This window comes from Erithacus rubecula (genome assembly GCF_903797595.1).
Source record: "Erithacus rubecula genome assembly, contig: SUPER_Z_unloc_2, whole genome shotgun sequence".
NCBI classification, from domain to species: domain Eukaryota; kingdom Metazoa; phylum Chordata; class Aves; order Passeriformes; family Muscicapidae; genus Erithacus; species Erithacus rubecula.
Genome location: NW_027635860.1, coordinates 11,942,574 through 11,958,942, shown reverse-complemented (window position 1 = coordinate 11,958,942; position 16,369 = coordinate 11,942,574). Strand labels below are relative to the sequence as shown.

The 16,369-nt window shown below is 36.4% G+C and overlaps 1 protein-coding gene across 2 annotated transcripts in view; it reads left to right on the top strand.

Moving 5' to 3' along the window:
• EFNA5 (ephrin A5) overlaps positions 1-16,369 on the top strand; it is a 202,840-nt gene that overhangs the window by 156,576 nt on the left and 29,895 nt on the right. For both annotated transcript variants that reach the window (XM_079331058.1, XM_079331059.1), the window contains exon 2: positions 7,334-7,626. In XM_079331058.1, the coding sequence (XP_079187184.1) occupies positions 7,334-7,626 (293 nt within the window). The remainder of the gene's footprint in view (positions 1-7,333; positions 7,627-16,369) is intronic.

Below are 16,369 nucleotides of genomic sequence, written 5' to 3'. Positions count from 1 at the left end.
TAGGAAGTTTTCAACAATCAGACCTTATTAAATAGAAAAAAAAAGAATAGAAAATTTAATTTTTTTCCATCCAGAAATCTAAGACTTTTATCATACTGGTTTTGAGAAGGTTTCTTGGCTCTGGAAATTAAGAGAATTAAAAGTTTATGTATAATTGGTCACCTGCTGCATAGCCATCAATTTCAATAGTATGTGAAAAATTAAGTTTGACAAAATGAAGCTTGATCAGTTATTTTATCAGTGTTGTAAACCTTGGCCTGACTTATCTAAGAAGTTTCCAGATCAATTGCTGATGTGGAAGTAGATGCTTCTGACATTTCAAAAGTCTAGTTTTTTAATCAGCAAAGAATAAAAATATTTTTCACAATTTTGTTGTTGTAGTTGTTGTTGTTGTACTTCTTTAGTTATGGCCAAACATTCTATGACTCTTCCAAGTCACTCAGTGTTTAGCAAGTTTTTTTCTTTGCAAACCTGAATGCTAGGTCAAACTGATTTGTTTGTTTTTTCCCATATTCTAGCCCCTGTAGCAAATCTCTTGTTTTTGTTCATTAAATAGGCAGCATGAAGCACCAGGTGCAATGGTAGTTAATGAGAACTCTGTTTTTTAACAAGAAAAGCCCCCAGTCTTATATCAGGAAGGCATGTCTCTCTTGTACTGTTAGCTGCTAAGAAGGGGTAAAGGCAGGAGGTTCTGTGGGGAGACAAGCTACATAAATATGATGCTTTTTCTCATTATGTCCATCCTAATGCAGCTCTCTTCTTTCTGATTTTGGACCCACCCAAGTAATGTGAAAATCTCCCAGATAAGGGGGACATGGCAAGATTAACAGGGGAAGGTGGATCTCCCACAGACACGTGTGAAGTGAAACACAGGGAGATCACTCGTCACTTTCAAGAAATGTGATAGACGCTTGCAGCCAGTTGTGAAACAATAACCTGAATGAAGGCTGATGAACTCTTTCAAGTGCAGGGAGCCTGATTTTGCTCAGCTGTGTGATTATGATGGAAGGGAGCCAGACGAAGGCAGAGACCTGGGCACAACCTTTTGGGAGGCTTGTTCCAGCAGAGTGGGTGGGAGAGAAGAAGGAAGGGTACAAATAATAAGTTTCTCTGCCTGATTGATAATGAACTAGTAATAAGTGGCCTTATTATAGTAATAAGTTTCCCATGGAAAGCCTGATGATTGCAGAGAAGCTTTAGCCGAGTGTGTGTGACCACATCTTATTTTGATCAGCTGTAGCACAGCAAAGCTGTGTAATTATCATAATCTAACAACAATTAGCCTGGCATCCTTTCCCAGTATTTAATTACTCCAATAAATGCTAATTGAATAGAGGACTTAATGACAAGAGAATAAGTTTCTTTCTACATTGCGTGTTTAGCTTGCTGTTTTTTCTAGGCATAATTTTGAGTACTGTTTTATTGAACAAGAGCTTTGATTTTGTGTCCTAACAGTATTTTTTCATGGTGTCTTGAACTTGTTTTAACTTGTGAAACTGTAGCCTGAGGACTGAAAGGTCATGGACTGCTTCTTTATATTAGAGGGTTTTTTTGTTTGCTTTCTCAGGGTAGCAATATCCTGCTAGAGATCTAAAATGTCAGTGGCTTGCTACTGTTAGCAAACACACTTCTCTTAGCATCTGGAAAATGGTGAATTTTCTTTTGGTTTGAATAGAGCCAAAATTAAAATAGCTCTTTGATTGCTTCATTGTTTGTGCATCAGAATCATTGTTGATGTCAGCAGAGCTATGGGAACACAGTTTATGAAATATTGTGACAAAAGCCAGTAAAAAGAGCAGAAAAGCATTAAAGATGTTATTTTTCCATAGCACAGAAATAGCATCTTTAAAATTATCTGCTGTAAAATGGTACACATAATCCCACAACCCCTCAGATAATTAACAACCCCATCACACTTAAAGCTGTTAAGTTGGTTGAAATGAGGGGGCTTGAAGTGTGTAAAAGAATAATAAGGCATGCTGCTATGTTCCAGTCACAGCATGTGAGTAGATCTTGGAATAGTCCTAATGCACTACACTTGCTGTCTAAACACAGATGCTATGGGCAAGCTCAATGCCATTGAGTGGTGAATAACTACATCATGGCATCCTGATAGCAACTAAAATATTGTCTTTTTAAATGATGTAAACAGTTTCCAGAAAATGTTTGGCTTTTGTGTACTGTGTGTCCAAATAACTACCAATTCTCATATCTCTGTTAATAATAAATAGCAAATAGCAAATAGTTTCATAAGCAGTTAAAAAAAAAATTCAATCTATTTCTGTATTTTTCCATTTTAAGCTTTTCCTGTGCCTAGAGCATTTGTAAGACGTATTTCTGTTGTCTAATAACATTTAACTTACTGGAGATTCAGCCTTTGGATACCTATGAGATCTTCTCACCTGGCCTGCTTTCTTCATGGTATTTGTAGGAATGGACTTCTCTCTGAAACGTCACTGTCTCTATTAAATTTAATTAAAAAGTGGCTTAGCCTCCATGAAAGTAAAACCAGAGGAGCTGGGTGAACAGCATTCGTAGGGGTATGCACCTTCTGCTCACAGAAGCCTTTTTTCCTTGGGAAACAGAACAAGTAACATTGTGCTGTGCTGTTCTGAAGAGTTGTGGATAAATGTAATTTGCATTTACCCCAAGAATAAATCAGTTTGGTGAATTTTGTCAATGTTGTTTTACATTTCAGGTTATCATTTGAGAAAAATGTGACAGGGGCAAGGCATTTGTCAGTGGCAGTGTCCTCTGCACATTGGTGTTAGCAGGCTGTGTAGGCACCAGGCATCAGAACAGGGGCCATTTGCATCTGATCACTCCCAATACCTGACTGAAGACCAGAATTTCATAATTTATTGTCAGAGCTGTTATTTAGAGTAGTTTCTGGTTCACAGTGAAGCCTTGCTTCATGCATTTGACCGAACAGGTTCCAAATAAAGGTTGATACAGTAAAAGGCAAATTTTCCAGTACACTTATCTTGAAGTGGAGCATCTGGTGTGTTGATTTTACAGGAAGGGCAATAGGATATAACTAATAGGAATTTTAAGGGAGGTAACAAGCAGAAGCTATTGCAATTTTTTATCTATCTAAATGAAAAATCGGTGTTCTTTGTGTTGTTCTTAAACTGGATTTTTGTAGCATTTATTTCAAGGAAGAAAGAGAGAAGCCAAACAAAACTGTTACTGTATTTTAAATAAATTGTCACTTTATCAGGTGACCAGCAAAGTTATTGAGTTCCAGATGAGTCACTTAGGCTTCAGAATTTAAAATTATGAAGAACAGCATGCACACAGACCATGTACTTTCCCTTTGCTAATGGATAAACAGAATACATAAGGCACAAATAATTTACAAAATGTTTTGCTAGCCTTGTTTTTCTGTAGTTAAAATAACCATGAAGTTCTCTCTCTGCATCCTGAATACCTGGATGTTTCATCAGTAGCACTTTAGCACAGAAATATTCCTCAGACAGGCTTTGCTGGAAGCAGTGTTGAAGTTTTGTGTAGCAAGCTGATGTTTGTTAGTTATGGAAACATTAGGTGTAGAAACCACTTAACTATGTGTCTTCAAAATGGCTTTTTAAGGCCACTGCCTAATAGCTGGATTTGTAGTGTGCAGCTTCCCAAGATACTGTTTGAAGGCCACCTGACAAAAATCAAAGGTTAATTATGTTTGAAGAATAGAAGTGTTTTGCTGTGTGTAAGCTAGAGCTCATGGAGACAAATGACATTATTGGCAAAAAGATGTGTATATTCTGTCAGATTTTTGGAGAAGCCTTTTTAGTTGGTTTCTACCACAACACAATATTCTGTTATGCAAAATCTAGACAGAGCTGGTTTCTTTCTAAATTAAAGATCCTGTTAACCACATGGCTCCAAAAGACATGGGAGTCTGGGTGGGGCCCTGCCGGAGCAGGATGGTGACCTAATTGGGACAAGAGAAAGTATAGAAGTAACATACTAACAAGTTTTCTGTTCGGAATCGGACTGGAAAAAGGGACAGGACATCTGCTATTCCTGTCATATCTGCAAATATGTCTGTTAATGTACTCCATCTTCCCTTTAGATGTTTCAATCCTCAGTGTATGTAGATGGCTAAATGTTGATCAGTGCTTTAATTTGAAATGGAGCTTTTGTTTCACCTGACTAAGTTAGAGGTTTTCAGCCTATAAATGCTAAGTGTTTTCCACTCAAATGTAGTTTTAAATTCTTGCAAGTGTGTTTGTGAAGTGTTTCCTTTAATAGCTTTGAGGACTGAGCTGATGAATTTTTTGTTAATTACTCATTGCCATCCCTTCCTTTTCTGTTCCAATTAGAAGATTTTACCTTTCCTCTTTGAAGAGGTAAGTACAACATGCTGGCTGTAACTGGAGAAACAGGCATGGTCTCAGTTCACTCTTAACAAAAAATTTGGAGATGTAGCCTCTTTTGGAAACAAAAAAATTGTTCTACATCTCCTTTTAGCACACCTGCTGAGTTATTGATTACTGACTTCTTTAGGATATTGCAAGACAGGAAACAAATACCTGCTCTCTGATTCATAGCTGGTTAATAACCTGGAGTAAAGAGACTTCACTCAGAGCTGCTAGATAAAATACCTTGGTACATATTTTCCCTGGAGGAGTTTCACTGTTGTGCCAACAATATTGGCTAAAGGCCAGTTTAGATCACTTAAAATTTGCACAATCTCCTTCCCTTTTTAGACTTTTTAATGTAAACACTTCCTACCTGTGGCAGATGACTGAGGAATGAAACTGTTGAGAAAACAGGAGAACAGGGAGGAAAAGACACTGTGATAAAAAGGACTTGGTGATGTGCTTCATCCTTAGACCTGCTTTGCAGGCAGCACTTCAGAGTCCAGTGCGTGCTGGAATGAAGGAAGACACTCAACTGTTCCAACTTTTAGGAAAAAAGAAATAAGAAGGAATGTACTAAAATGCAGTGATCAAAGAGGATTTGGTTTTGGTTATTTAACAAGAATACCGAGGGAAACTTTGCTAAAAGGGAGTGAGATGAGGTTTGATTTTTCCTTTTCTTCACCATCTCACTAGTGCAGATTACAAGTTTGATTTCATTGCTAAATCGGAATCAAGGTGTGATCACACATTTAGTTGTCTGTCTCCTTGCACTTATCATCTCCATTATTGTGGGCTATGCTGTTGGATTCTTCCCTTCAAATTCATCTATTTACAGTACAGACACTGTCTCTCTAGACCCTCCTTTTGCTTAAAGGAGAGAATTAGCTGCTCCTGGAAGTGTGATCCATCTCATTATAGTGTACTAAAGAGGCTGGATGGATGTACCTCAGAAATTCCTATTGCTCTCCATCGACTTTTAAAATAATGTGGAAAAGCAGTTCATATAAGTTCATATGTTGTACAAGTCTAATGGTAGAGAGAGTCAATCTGTTGAATGTATTGCATAAGCATAACTCTGGAAGCATAGAGTTTGTGTCACAGAACTGTAATTGGGCATTATGGTGAAGGCACAGGCTGATGAAAGAGGTAACCTTGAGAATCCCTTAAGGAAATGGACTTGTTTATCACCTGCATGGTTGGAAAAAAAACCCCAAAACTGTCCACACACAAACACAGTTTTATATATATAAGTATGTATCAATTTTTACTTACTAAAACTGTAATTGAAAAATAAATTGAGATATTATTGCCTGAATGTATCTTTTCTATTTGAAACTTACACTCTTTTCCATTACCTGTAAGAAAAACATACTGTTGACTGATTCAGAGAACAGATGCCAATTTGAAAACAATAAGTTTTTGCAAATGTGTTAAGACATTATGTGCTCAGGTGACAAATTTTGAAAGCACTAGAGTACAAAAATATGTATATTGACCAACAGTTATGATAAATGTAAATTCTCCTGGAAGAACTGTGGTTCAAAAAGGCTTTTCCAAGTTATAGAGTGGAACTGTGAGGCTGTGCACTGACTGAAATTATACAGATCTATCATTCTTTGATGCGTATTCAGTTTTCCCCTTTAAAAAGCTATTTTATTGAAGCTAAATTATTGTAGGGATATGAAAAGATGTCGTTTGCTCTGAATTTATCCTTGGAGGGCCAGAAAATCATTGCTTTTTCTCTGAAATTAGACAGAAGGATCCAGATGGCAGATTTCAAGCCCATCAGGTGTTTAAAATATGCCCCTCAGCTAAAAAGAAGTATTATAGTTAAATCTGTCATGCCCTTTTTATTGCTCTGTGGTACACTTGACAACTGCAGCTGTGAAAGAGAGTAGCTACAAGTAGCCCAGTCAGCCTGAAGTGGAGTAGGTCAGTGGTTGGTTTCTTTAGCTGCCCCAGGGAGTTTAATGAATGCACAGACCTGGTTTATGGAATCGTTAAATCTATCATGGTATAAGTTCCCATGAAGGCAATGAATTTGTCCCCATAGTTTCTTCCAGACACTATGGCAGGCGTTAGAAAAGCAACTTAAGCAAAACATGCAGGGGAGAAACAAGGAAAACCTCCCCACCCCCAACAAACAAGAATCCCACATCTCTACGGAGTCATCAGTAATAATAACAGCAATAATAAAATGCATCTGGGCTGGTGCCTTGCACTGCATTTCTCAGCTGGCACTCATTCAGCTCTGTCACATTAGGCTGAGTGCTGATAATTTGTATCCCAGAATCCTTTTATCTGAACTGAGCAACATTTCAATGTGCACTTTTGGCAAAGGAGAAGCACTGCTTTTCAAGTCTCTTTAAAAAGCAATAAAGACTTTTCTTTGCATCTTGACAAACTGTTGCTTATTACGATGAAAGAGTAACCTGCTTGTACTCTTGTAGTAACTATAAGTACTCACAGTACTCACAGCTTTCAGCACAAGGGTGATTACTGTGTGATTCAGAGAAAAGGATATGTTTGGGTTATTTATTTGCATGCATATACAGATGTTTATATAGACACTGATTTGGGAAGACTGATACAGTTTTGGTTTCTTTGATTCTTTTTATTTTCTTCAATTAAGAAAAAAAAAAAACCCAACCAAATAAGACAGACACTTCCTTTGTTTATTATTCAATAAATCATAGGAAAAGATGGCCTCTAACTGTGTGGGTGATAGCAACAGGCTTGTTTTGTAAGCTTCTTGTAACCTTTATCCAGAAGGTTGTATGGTCATATTACTGCATAATAAGTCTCTGATAGCTCTGGTGAACTGTAAGGGTAATTTTTGAGAGGGAATGTGCATGGCTGGAGTAAAATGAAGTGCCATTAGTGATGCCCTTTCATATGAGAGTGTCACCCTGCACCAGGGTCATCCTGAGATAACTGTGCTTATGTTTGAACTCTTCTTGTGATTTCAGATTCCAGCGAGGCGACTACCACATCGATGTCTGCATCAATGACTACCTGGATGTGTTCTGCCCTCACTACGAAGATTCGGTGCCAGAAGATAAGACCGAACGCTATGTTCTGTACATGGTGAACTTTGATGGCTACAGCTCCTGTGATCACACTTCCAAGGGGTTCAAGAGGTGGGAGTGTAATCGACCGCATTCCCCAAACGGACCATTGAAGTTCTCGGAAAAGTTCCAGCTCTTCACGCCCTTCTCGCTGGGATTTGAGTTCAGGCCAGGCCGAGAGTATTTCTACATCTGTGAGTATAGAGAGATTTACCATTGTTGCACAGCAAGTGTAAGAAACACAGCTAATCTTTCACCGATACTCTGTGAAAATACAGAGGGGCAAACGGTATATGATGCAGATACCTTACAGTGAACACAGGCTTAAACTATCCCCAGATACATTAGCTAGAAATCTAGCTAGTGAAAATTACAATAAATCATAGCTCCTTTTCTCACATGAAATAGCATGCCAGCCTGCTCAGTGAACCACAGGTGACTTTTAAAACAAAATGCACCATTATATTTATTTCAGCACTCTGAGGTGGGGCAAGAAGGGGAGGAGAGAAATTGTCCCCAAAAATGAGGAAAAATATTTAATCCTTTTTATGTGGAATACCTAGATTTTCATAATTGCTTAGATGAAATGTTTTTGTCTCTGTAGTATTTATCATCCAAGGAAAGTGAACTGTGTAGTTCTTAAGTGATATTATGCTGCTGATGTCAGTAGCACAGTGGTATTTAAAACTGTAATTTCTCAGGCTAAATAATCCTAGTATTTAGCCTAGTGGCTTCTTTCTTCTATCTTCCTTTCTCCCACAACTTTTTCATGGGTGAGCTGTTTTTGTCATCATGGCAATGGGAGTGCCCTGGGAGCAGGCAGCAAGCAGGTAAGGAGATCTGCATCAGGACCACTCCAGGCACCCAGACACGATGCGGGCGGCATCACGTGGGTCTAAGGAAGTGAAAACACCAGGAGGTTAAAACCCAGTGGGTTAAGCCAACTGATTTCCTGACTCCACTGTGCAGGTCATGTAGTTTCAACTATCTCATGTGTTTAATACTCCCAACAAAGATCTTATTTCATCTACTCGTTTTGTACCTGTAGCTTTCATTTGTAACAAGTTTTGGCTGTTCCAGCTTTATTTTTCTTCCTGTTTTTAGTTTTAGACAGCAGGGTTGAAAGCTTTAGATAGACTGCAGATCCCAATAAATATTGCTTTTATATGTGTAGCTGGCCTTTCTACTGTGAAACAGTCATTCCACCTCATTTCACCAGAGAAACTGAGTACGTATGATCCCTGCTTTCAGCCTCATTTCTTCAACATTGAGATTTTTGTTTTCCCTTCCATAATCTACAGGGAAATAACAGTCTTAGTGGATAGTTACCCATTAATTTCTTTTTCTTCCATCAAGTAAAAACCTCTAGTGAGTAGTGCATTTTCATCAGAAAAACTGTGCATTGTTCTTGTGCTGAAACACAGTACTAAAAAAAATTCTAAAAATAATATTTTAAATAATGTTATTTAAAACTGGAGTTTCATATGAGAAATAGTATAAAGACATCAGAGTTTAGTAGACTAATTTATGGGTAAACAAATCTGTGTTGTATAGGCCCAGTTGTATTTGTGTCACTTTAACAAGAGTTCTGTGTAATTCAAAATTCTGATACCAGGCTGCCTTGGAATGGTGCAATTTTTTAAAATTATTTTTGTTTTGTTAGTTTTTTTAAGTTCTGTTCCAGGACATCATCAGTCAAATAAGCAGGAATAGTTAAGCTAAGGAATGCAGTCTTATCATCAAGGTGCAATAAAATGTAGTACTGGAATGGCATAAGTAGGTGCAAGCCTGAAAAAAATAATTGGTTTTCTTAATGTTTTTTAAAAAGAAAAAATGATAAAGATGAAAATCAAAGATGAAAGTGAAGGGGAAAAATCAAAGATGAAAGTGAAGGGAAAAGAAAAGATAAATCTCTGCTTGGGCTGTCTAGTAGCTTTATTGTTAGAACATACAAAATCCACTGAACTCTCAGCAAGATATTGTAATTTAAATACACCAAGGTTGCTTATGCCTGATTTTCCTCATTTGTGCTCAAATTCAATATGTCACTGAAAATCATATAACTTTCATTTAAAAATCTGTAACATTCATTTAGCTGTCAAGGGCTTCCTTTGAAACAATTGTTCTGAAGAACTTTAAGATTTGAAGAGTTTTATGATATTCAACTGTATTTATATGGATTTTTTTTTTTTTAAATGGAAGGTAAAATAACAAAAAATATAGCAAAGAGATGTAAAGTATTAGTTTAACCTAAGATGAGCTGAAATTGAATTTTTAGAAATGTTTTAGAGACTCAAAAGCATTTTTCCTTCTTTTCTGTAGTTTAAGTGATTTTTCCTTCACCCTTTGCTTTGCTGAGGGCATTGACAAGAGCACTGACATTGCAGAAATTTCCGAGGAGCACTGTACAATAAGTTAAGAATGATATGCAGACCTTCTGAAGGCACAGTTGCCCTTCTTGGGATGTTTTAGTCTATGCTGAAGAAAGAAGATATTGAAATGTTCCTTGTTTCCTCATCAAAATTGTAAGCAGGTGCTAGGTCAGGCTGTGGAGACCCCTTTTGTTACCATTCTGCATCTGCATGTTAAAGAAATTACTGCTTTGTCATGAAAGGTTTTCTTTGCTCAGCAGATCTGAAATCTCTCTGCAGGACTAAGGAGAAACTGACTGTATAGGATCAGTCTGGCATGTTCTGTTAAAGGGTTACAAAATGTGCAGTGCAGTCTAGACCCCTGGAAAGACAGAAATATGAAGTGGTTGGTTAGCTTTATTACTGTCTGGTGCTTTGTCAAAAATCTCCACAGTTTACCTTTTAAGGATGTGGTTTGCTCTCTTTTGCTTCAAAAAATGAAATAATTTGTGAACAATCACTGTCTCTTTGTCTGGGCTGGTCATTTGAAAAATACCACTATTCTTTGTTATGCCATTGCCTTCACATATTGCTCAGGTGAATTTGGATCTCCATGTTCATTCTAGAATAATGCAAGGAAAAATCCATCTGATATCAAATTTACATCAAGCAAGTGAATTCAACATTACCATCACTCAATCAAAAGTACTGATTGAGTTTGCTTTTTGGAAGAAGAAAAGGTTATTAAATATTTACAGAGAAATTAACTTTTCATTTAGTTAGGGTGTGCACAGTGTGAGGCTGGGGAGGCAAATAATAGATCACAACCTGAAGTCTCAATTTTTACTTAGTATCAGGTGCTGAGGTTAGTGTATGCCAGCCTGAAAACAAACAAAATAGATTTACTACTGAAACAGAAGCAAATGGAATATAGACAAAGCAGAAACAAAATAGTGTCATGATAGTGTTTTTAATATCCTTTGAAAGGGAGCATAAATTTTGTTTTTCAAATTAAGATGAGGTACTGTGCAAGGTGAGATGAACTCAAAAGTTAGGAAAGGAAAAAAATCCTAAAAATGTATAATGTTACATAATTATGTATTTCAAAATGATCATATAATATCCATTATTTTAACTTAATTGCAGATACCTTATTAATGTGTTAAGTAAAAATATATGTTACAATTTGGCCAGTGTACATCAGGACTGTTGAAATAAAAAGAGGAACATGTGTCTAGAAGCAGACTGGTACAGATTTCTACAGAATCCTGACCTCAGTTGCCAAAACAAGTTGTTTTGTTGATTTAAGCTAGAGCTTAAAATCTGTTATTTTCTTGAAAGCACCGGTGTATTGTAAAAAGTTATACTAATATTAGGGTGTGGTATATGCTTTTCTCTGAGTCATGGATTCAGTTTTTTCAGAGAACTACATAATTTATCCTTATCTATGGATAAAATACCTGTGTTATTTTTATCATATCCTCCAATATTTTATGTATATTGTTTATTTAGTCATTTGATCACTGTGAACCTTTTCATTTTTATACACCTATACCTTTTTCCTTGAACAACAAGGTAGGTTTGCTCTTATTTGCAGTTCTATTGCATCTCTTCTGTTCTCCACAAGATTCTGACCGTTTTTTCTAACACTAAGCAGACTTTACTTTTTATGTATCTAAACATAACTTGTGGGGCTTTTTTCTCCATTCTTCTTGAGAAAAGCTCCCCTTTCATCTTCTAAAAATCCTTTAAAAAAGTTTTAAACCTGTGAATTATTTGTTGTTTTTTTTTTTTTTGCTGCTATTTCTTTGTCGTTTTATCTCTTACATGTATCTTTCTTAGCTTATTTTAAAATGCTTATGCTGTTTTTTTGTCTCACCTTTAATGTGTCACTATCACTGTGCCTTTGTTACCACTGTTTATTTGCATGAAGATTCTGATTGTCAATTGAGAAAGCTTTGGTGAAATTGTATTGCTTGTAACCAATTCTGGATAGTGTGCAGTCACAATTTGAATTTAATTATGGTTATAAATAATATTTTTAAATAGTTTATGTGTTTAAGGCTAAATTAAGAAGCAGTTTGTAAAGTTGTTCTTTCAGTTGTACATATGCTTCTTAATAACAGATAATCATCCCATACTCATTTTTCTCATAGCATATATTCCCAACAAACCTGCTGTTACAGTTCCCTTGATATTTTTTGTGTGTGTACTTGTTCCCCATTACCCTTGTTTTTCTGACCCAATTCCTTCTTTTCCTGAAATTTCTGATTCTGATAGTTTTTTGTTTAAATTACATTTTATCCTGACAATCTTAGCTGCTGCTTCTACAGGAATATATGTGATTTGCATTATTTCTGATAAAAAATATGTCTTCTGTTAGCTGGTTCAACCCCTGTTTCTGGAAGTAGTCCTCATCATGTTCCAAAGACTGTGGAACTATTTGAATCCTGCTGTCATTTTTCTCTAATAGCTGCCAGGTAGCTGGGCAGTCATTCTGCACACATCTGGAGGCTTCTCTGATTCTAAGAATTTTATGGAAAAAACAGTAGTAGAAAAAAGTGTTTTGATACCTATACCCCTTACTTCTGCCTGCTATTAAGGTAGTTAGCTTATTGTATTAATAAGGTCTCTGGCTGAAGTCTTGTTGAGTCAGTAGCAGTCCTGATGACAGTTAAGTTAAACTTGCACTCTTTATCTCCTTCTACCATATTTTGTGAGTCATTAAGAGTTGAGTGCTTGTTTGTGCTATTATTTTTCTTTGGTCTTTGCTACAATTCTCTATCCATTTTTCTCTCCTGTGCAATTCCACATTGTGTGATCAGGTTGATTTTTGGGAGGGTTACTGTCTTTTTACCTCAATATGTAACCATAATTCATATTGTTATTGTTGACTTACCCTGTGACTGCTCACTACTTTCTACCTAAAAAATATGGTAGAACCTATGCTGAAACAGTCTCTCCAAGTGTCCAAATGTCAAGCCCCTGAATTGGCTGGGAATCGTTGGGACTCAAAAATACCACTGCTTGCTGCTGCTGGTCCTTTATGGATTTTTGATTTTTAATGGAGAATTATTGACAGAATTTAGAAGTCTTAATTCACAGGGAAGAGCTGCATATATCCTTCTATAAATCAGCAGTTAGCATAGGAAGTGCAGTGTTCCCTTTTCATGGAAATTAACACAGACCTGATAATATGACTCAGACCCTGAAAGCTTCCAGGTTGATAACTTGGCTATTCTCTTTTAGGATTGTGGTCAGTATAGCAAGAATTAAGAAAGGTGACTTTGCAGAGGCAAGTTTGAATAGTGTGTGATACTATATAGGTGAAAACTACTGAGAAATCTTCACTGTAATTGATGGTAACACTTACTGTAACTAGTATTTTTCATGTGCTCAAAAAGAATGATATTAAATAGCTGCATAGAACTCACTGCTCTTGCTCGAGCACCAGCTTAGTATTAGTGGATATCAATGTTTGGAATGAACAGGCATGACTCACTGTAAGATGGTTATTTGATTTAAGGATCTCCGTGTTTGCTAAAGATTTAGTTTGATGTAGTGGGAGCAAGAACAGAAAGACTGTGAACTGTAATTTTGTCTTATCAGAAAATGTAAATGTGAGTCCCCCCAAAAAACTGCACTTCTTGCTCTTTCAGTCATCCTGCTATGAACCTGAAGCTCTTGCTTTATCAGAGCCAGTTGGTGTCATCAGCACAGCAGTTTATGCTGCTGACTGTAGGTCTGTTGATAGGAGGTGCTGTCTGAGGATGTAAGTACACTCTCAGAATTCAGAATTGGAGCCTGATTTACCTGAAGAAATTCCTGCTGCAAAAGGAGATAATTTAAAGAAAATAGTAGGACTTCCCATGTGCCTCTTGAAGAGTATGAGAAGGTCATAGTCAAAGGTTACTATAGGCAGTTTGGTTAACAATTTGGTTAGATTACTTAAGAATACTTAAGTTTTTAGATTAAATCAGTCAGTGCTTTTGTTGTCGTATCCCAGCGGGGGTAGCATAGTAATATTTAACTAGTATTACTCTAGAAATACCTATTTATCATTTTTTAAAAATCATCCAGTACTTAGATTATATGATTTCTTTATAAGCAGTCATTTTTTCACGCAGTAGTTGAAGGAAAAAGTCTTTCTCTTTGGGGGTTTTTGCCCTCTCATATCAATGACTTGCATGGTTCAAAGGCCTAATGACAATATTTTTCCATCCTGAATCTGTAAATACAGGACTCAAAATCAAAGATTTGACTTGGGGCAAAATTTAGCTTTGGAGAGCTGTGTGAGCTTTAGAGGGATGAGTAGGGCAGGATGATTGTAAATCTTGTCATACCATACTTGGCTTATACTAAGCTTATACTAAGGGACAGTGAAGTCGCTTTATTTACTCATGGACTAAACTTCTATTAAAAACTGTTTCTAGTTGTCAAATGGTTGACCAAAATAGCATATATATTTTTTTGAAAATGAAGATAGGATTTGTCTTTTAGAAAGTGAAAAAAGGTATCCTGTCTGTAATTCAACAGGCCTTAGTTAATTCAGGTGCTTACATGCTGCTGGTGCTTACATTTCCTCATTGTTTTTTGAAAACACAAAGATCACTTTTCGGACTTTCTCTTTGGATATCCTGGTTTGCACCAAAAACTGAAAAATTAAGGTTAACTAAAGAACATTATTGAAGGATGCTGAGGGAATCAGCTATTAATTGAACTTCTCTTTACATAAACATTGTTTATTGCCAGATTCCCCATTAACCTTTCAATCCAGACCCAATCAACACAAACACTGATTCTGCTTTGACAGCAGTGGGATCAGACATGCCACTCTACTACAAATCCTGCTTTGATAGCTGGTTTAGTAGAATCACTTGAGATGCTCTGAATGAAATCAAAGCAATTGAAAGGGTTTGATAAATGTGTACTTTAAAAAATATTTTTTGTGATAACATTAGACAGGCAAGGAAGGTGACCTTTAAAGAGGATTCATGGTTAGCCTAGTGTGTAGATTAAAGGACTGGTTTCTGTTAGAAAGCATCAGAAAAAGATTAAGTACTGGTCCTGCTTAAAAGAAAGCAGAAACAATCACCAGTGGCTAATATATTTTGACGTTGTTTGTGTTCTTAGAATCCTGAAAGAGAACATTAAAAGCTGTTGAATAATTTGGGAGTTGGGAGAAATCTATATAGGAGAATGAAGAGAGAGCCCATGGATGCACTGGTCTCTGTTGCCTGAGTTTTTCAAAGGGAGTGAATGTCATTCAGAAAGAAAGTTTAAAAATAAGGTTTGAGTTCACGTGCTTCAATAATTGAAGTGCCATTAAGGTCCTGACAGCAACAGAAAAAGTAAAGAGAGGAGGTTATACTACCCTTGCATTTCTGAACATTGTCTATAGCATATTTTATAAGGTCTTCACCCTACTGTGCAGATTGGTGACACTACTTTCTACTGAAATACTGATTTTGGTCATTAGCAACAGTGAAAGAATGACCACAGAAAAGTGAATGACAGCATTTTCTTTTCTCTTCTTTTTTTCCTTTTCTAAGCTGCTTGAAAAAGGCCAGCTCATTTTGTAGAGAAATAAAGCATGTATTTAATGTTTTCTGATCATCCAATCACAAACATTAAAAAGATAGATTGGTCAGATCGTGGATAAAAAGCTTATAGGGACCATGAGGAACTTGACGAATCTGTATGTGAGACACCTGTCTTAAGACAAATGGTAACTAAATGTTTCCTACTGGTGACTGTACTTTTTTACATTTGTGATTCTTGTAAAAATCCCATTGCAATTTTCTTTAAAGTAAGTGTTTCAATTTTAGTGTTCTGCTGGAAGTACAGTTGAATGAATCTCTCACAGCTCTTTAAATCCTGATGGACCATTCATCATTCCTTACTTTAAATCAGTTTTGATGTTCAACAGCTATAACTGCTGCACTTGGTGGGTGAGACTCATTGTAGTGATACTTCACTGGAATGTTATGAGATTAATAAGGTGAAGCACGTGGATTCTGTGGGTGAAAGGACTCACAGAAGAGAGTAGTATTAATAATTATCTGAAGACTTGTAACTCTGTAACAGTATTCTAATTTTATTTCTGAAGCCTGTTTAATGAGCTGTTGTATTGGAAGTATGCATTTCATAACATGGAGCAGATGCCAACAGAAATGAAAATAGCATAGCATGACATTTGGAACAACACTGTTGTACTTCATTGCCTCCATGTCATCAGCATGTTAAGCCTCTCTGTTCCTCAGACTAAATCACCAAGGCAGCACTTTCTTTGGTGATACTGTATGTGTCATGATACAAACTTGATTATATATGCATGTCTGCAACCACTAGACCAAAACTAAACTCCCTCAATGAAAAAATACTTCCACATGCTGAGCAGCTGGCTGAGGATCTTGTTTCATAAGTTAATATTCAACATTCAACTCCATATTTTTTAAATACTTGCATTTAAAAAAAGCAAATTTGTTTCTAATCTACCTAACCCTCTGATATTAGAGGAGGCTTTGAAAAAGGAAAACATTACAGAATTCTCAATAACTTTCTTATTTCCAAGTAATGTGTATTC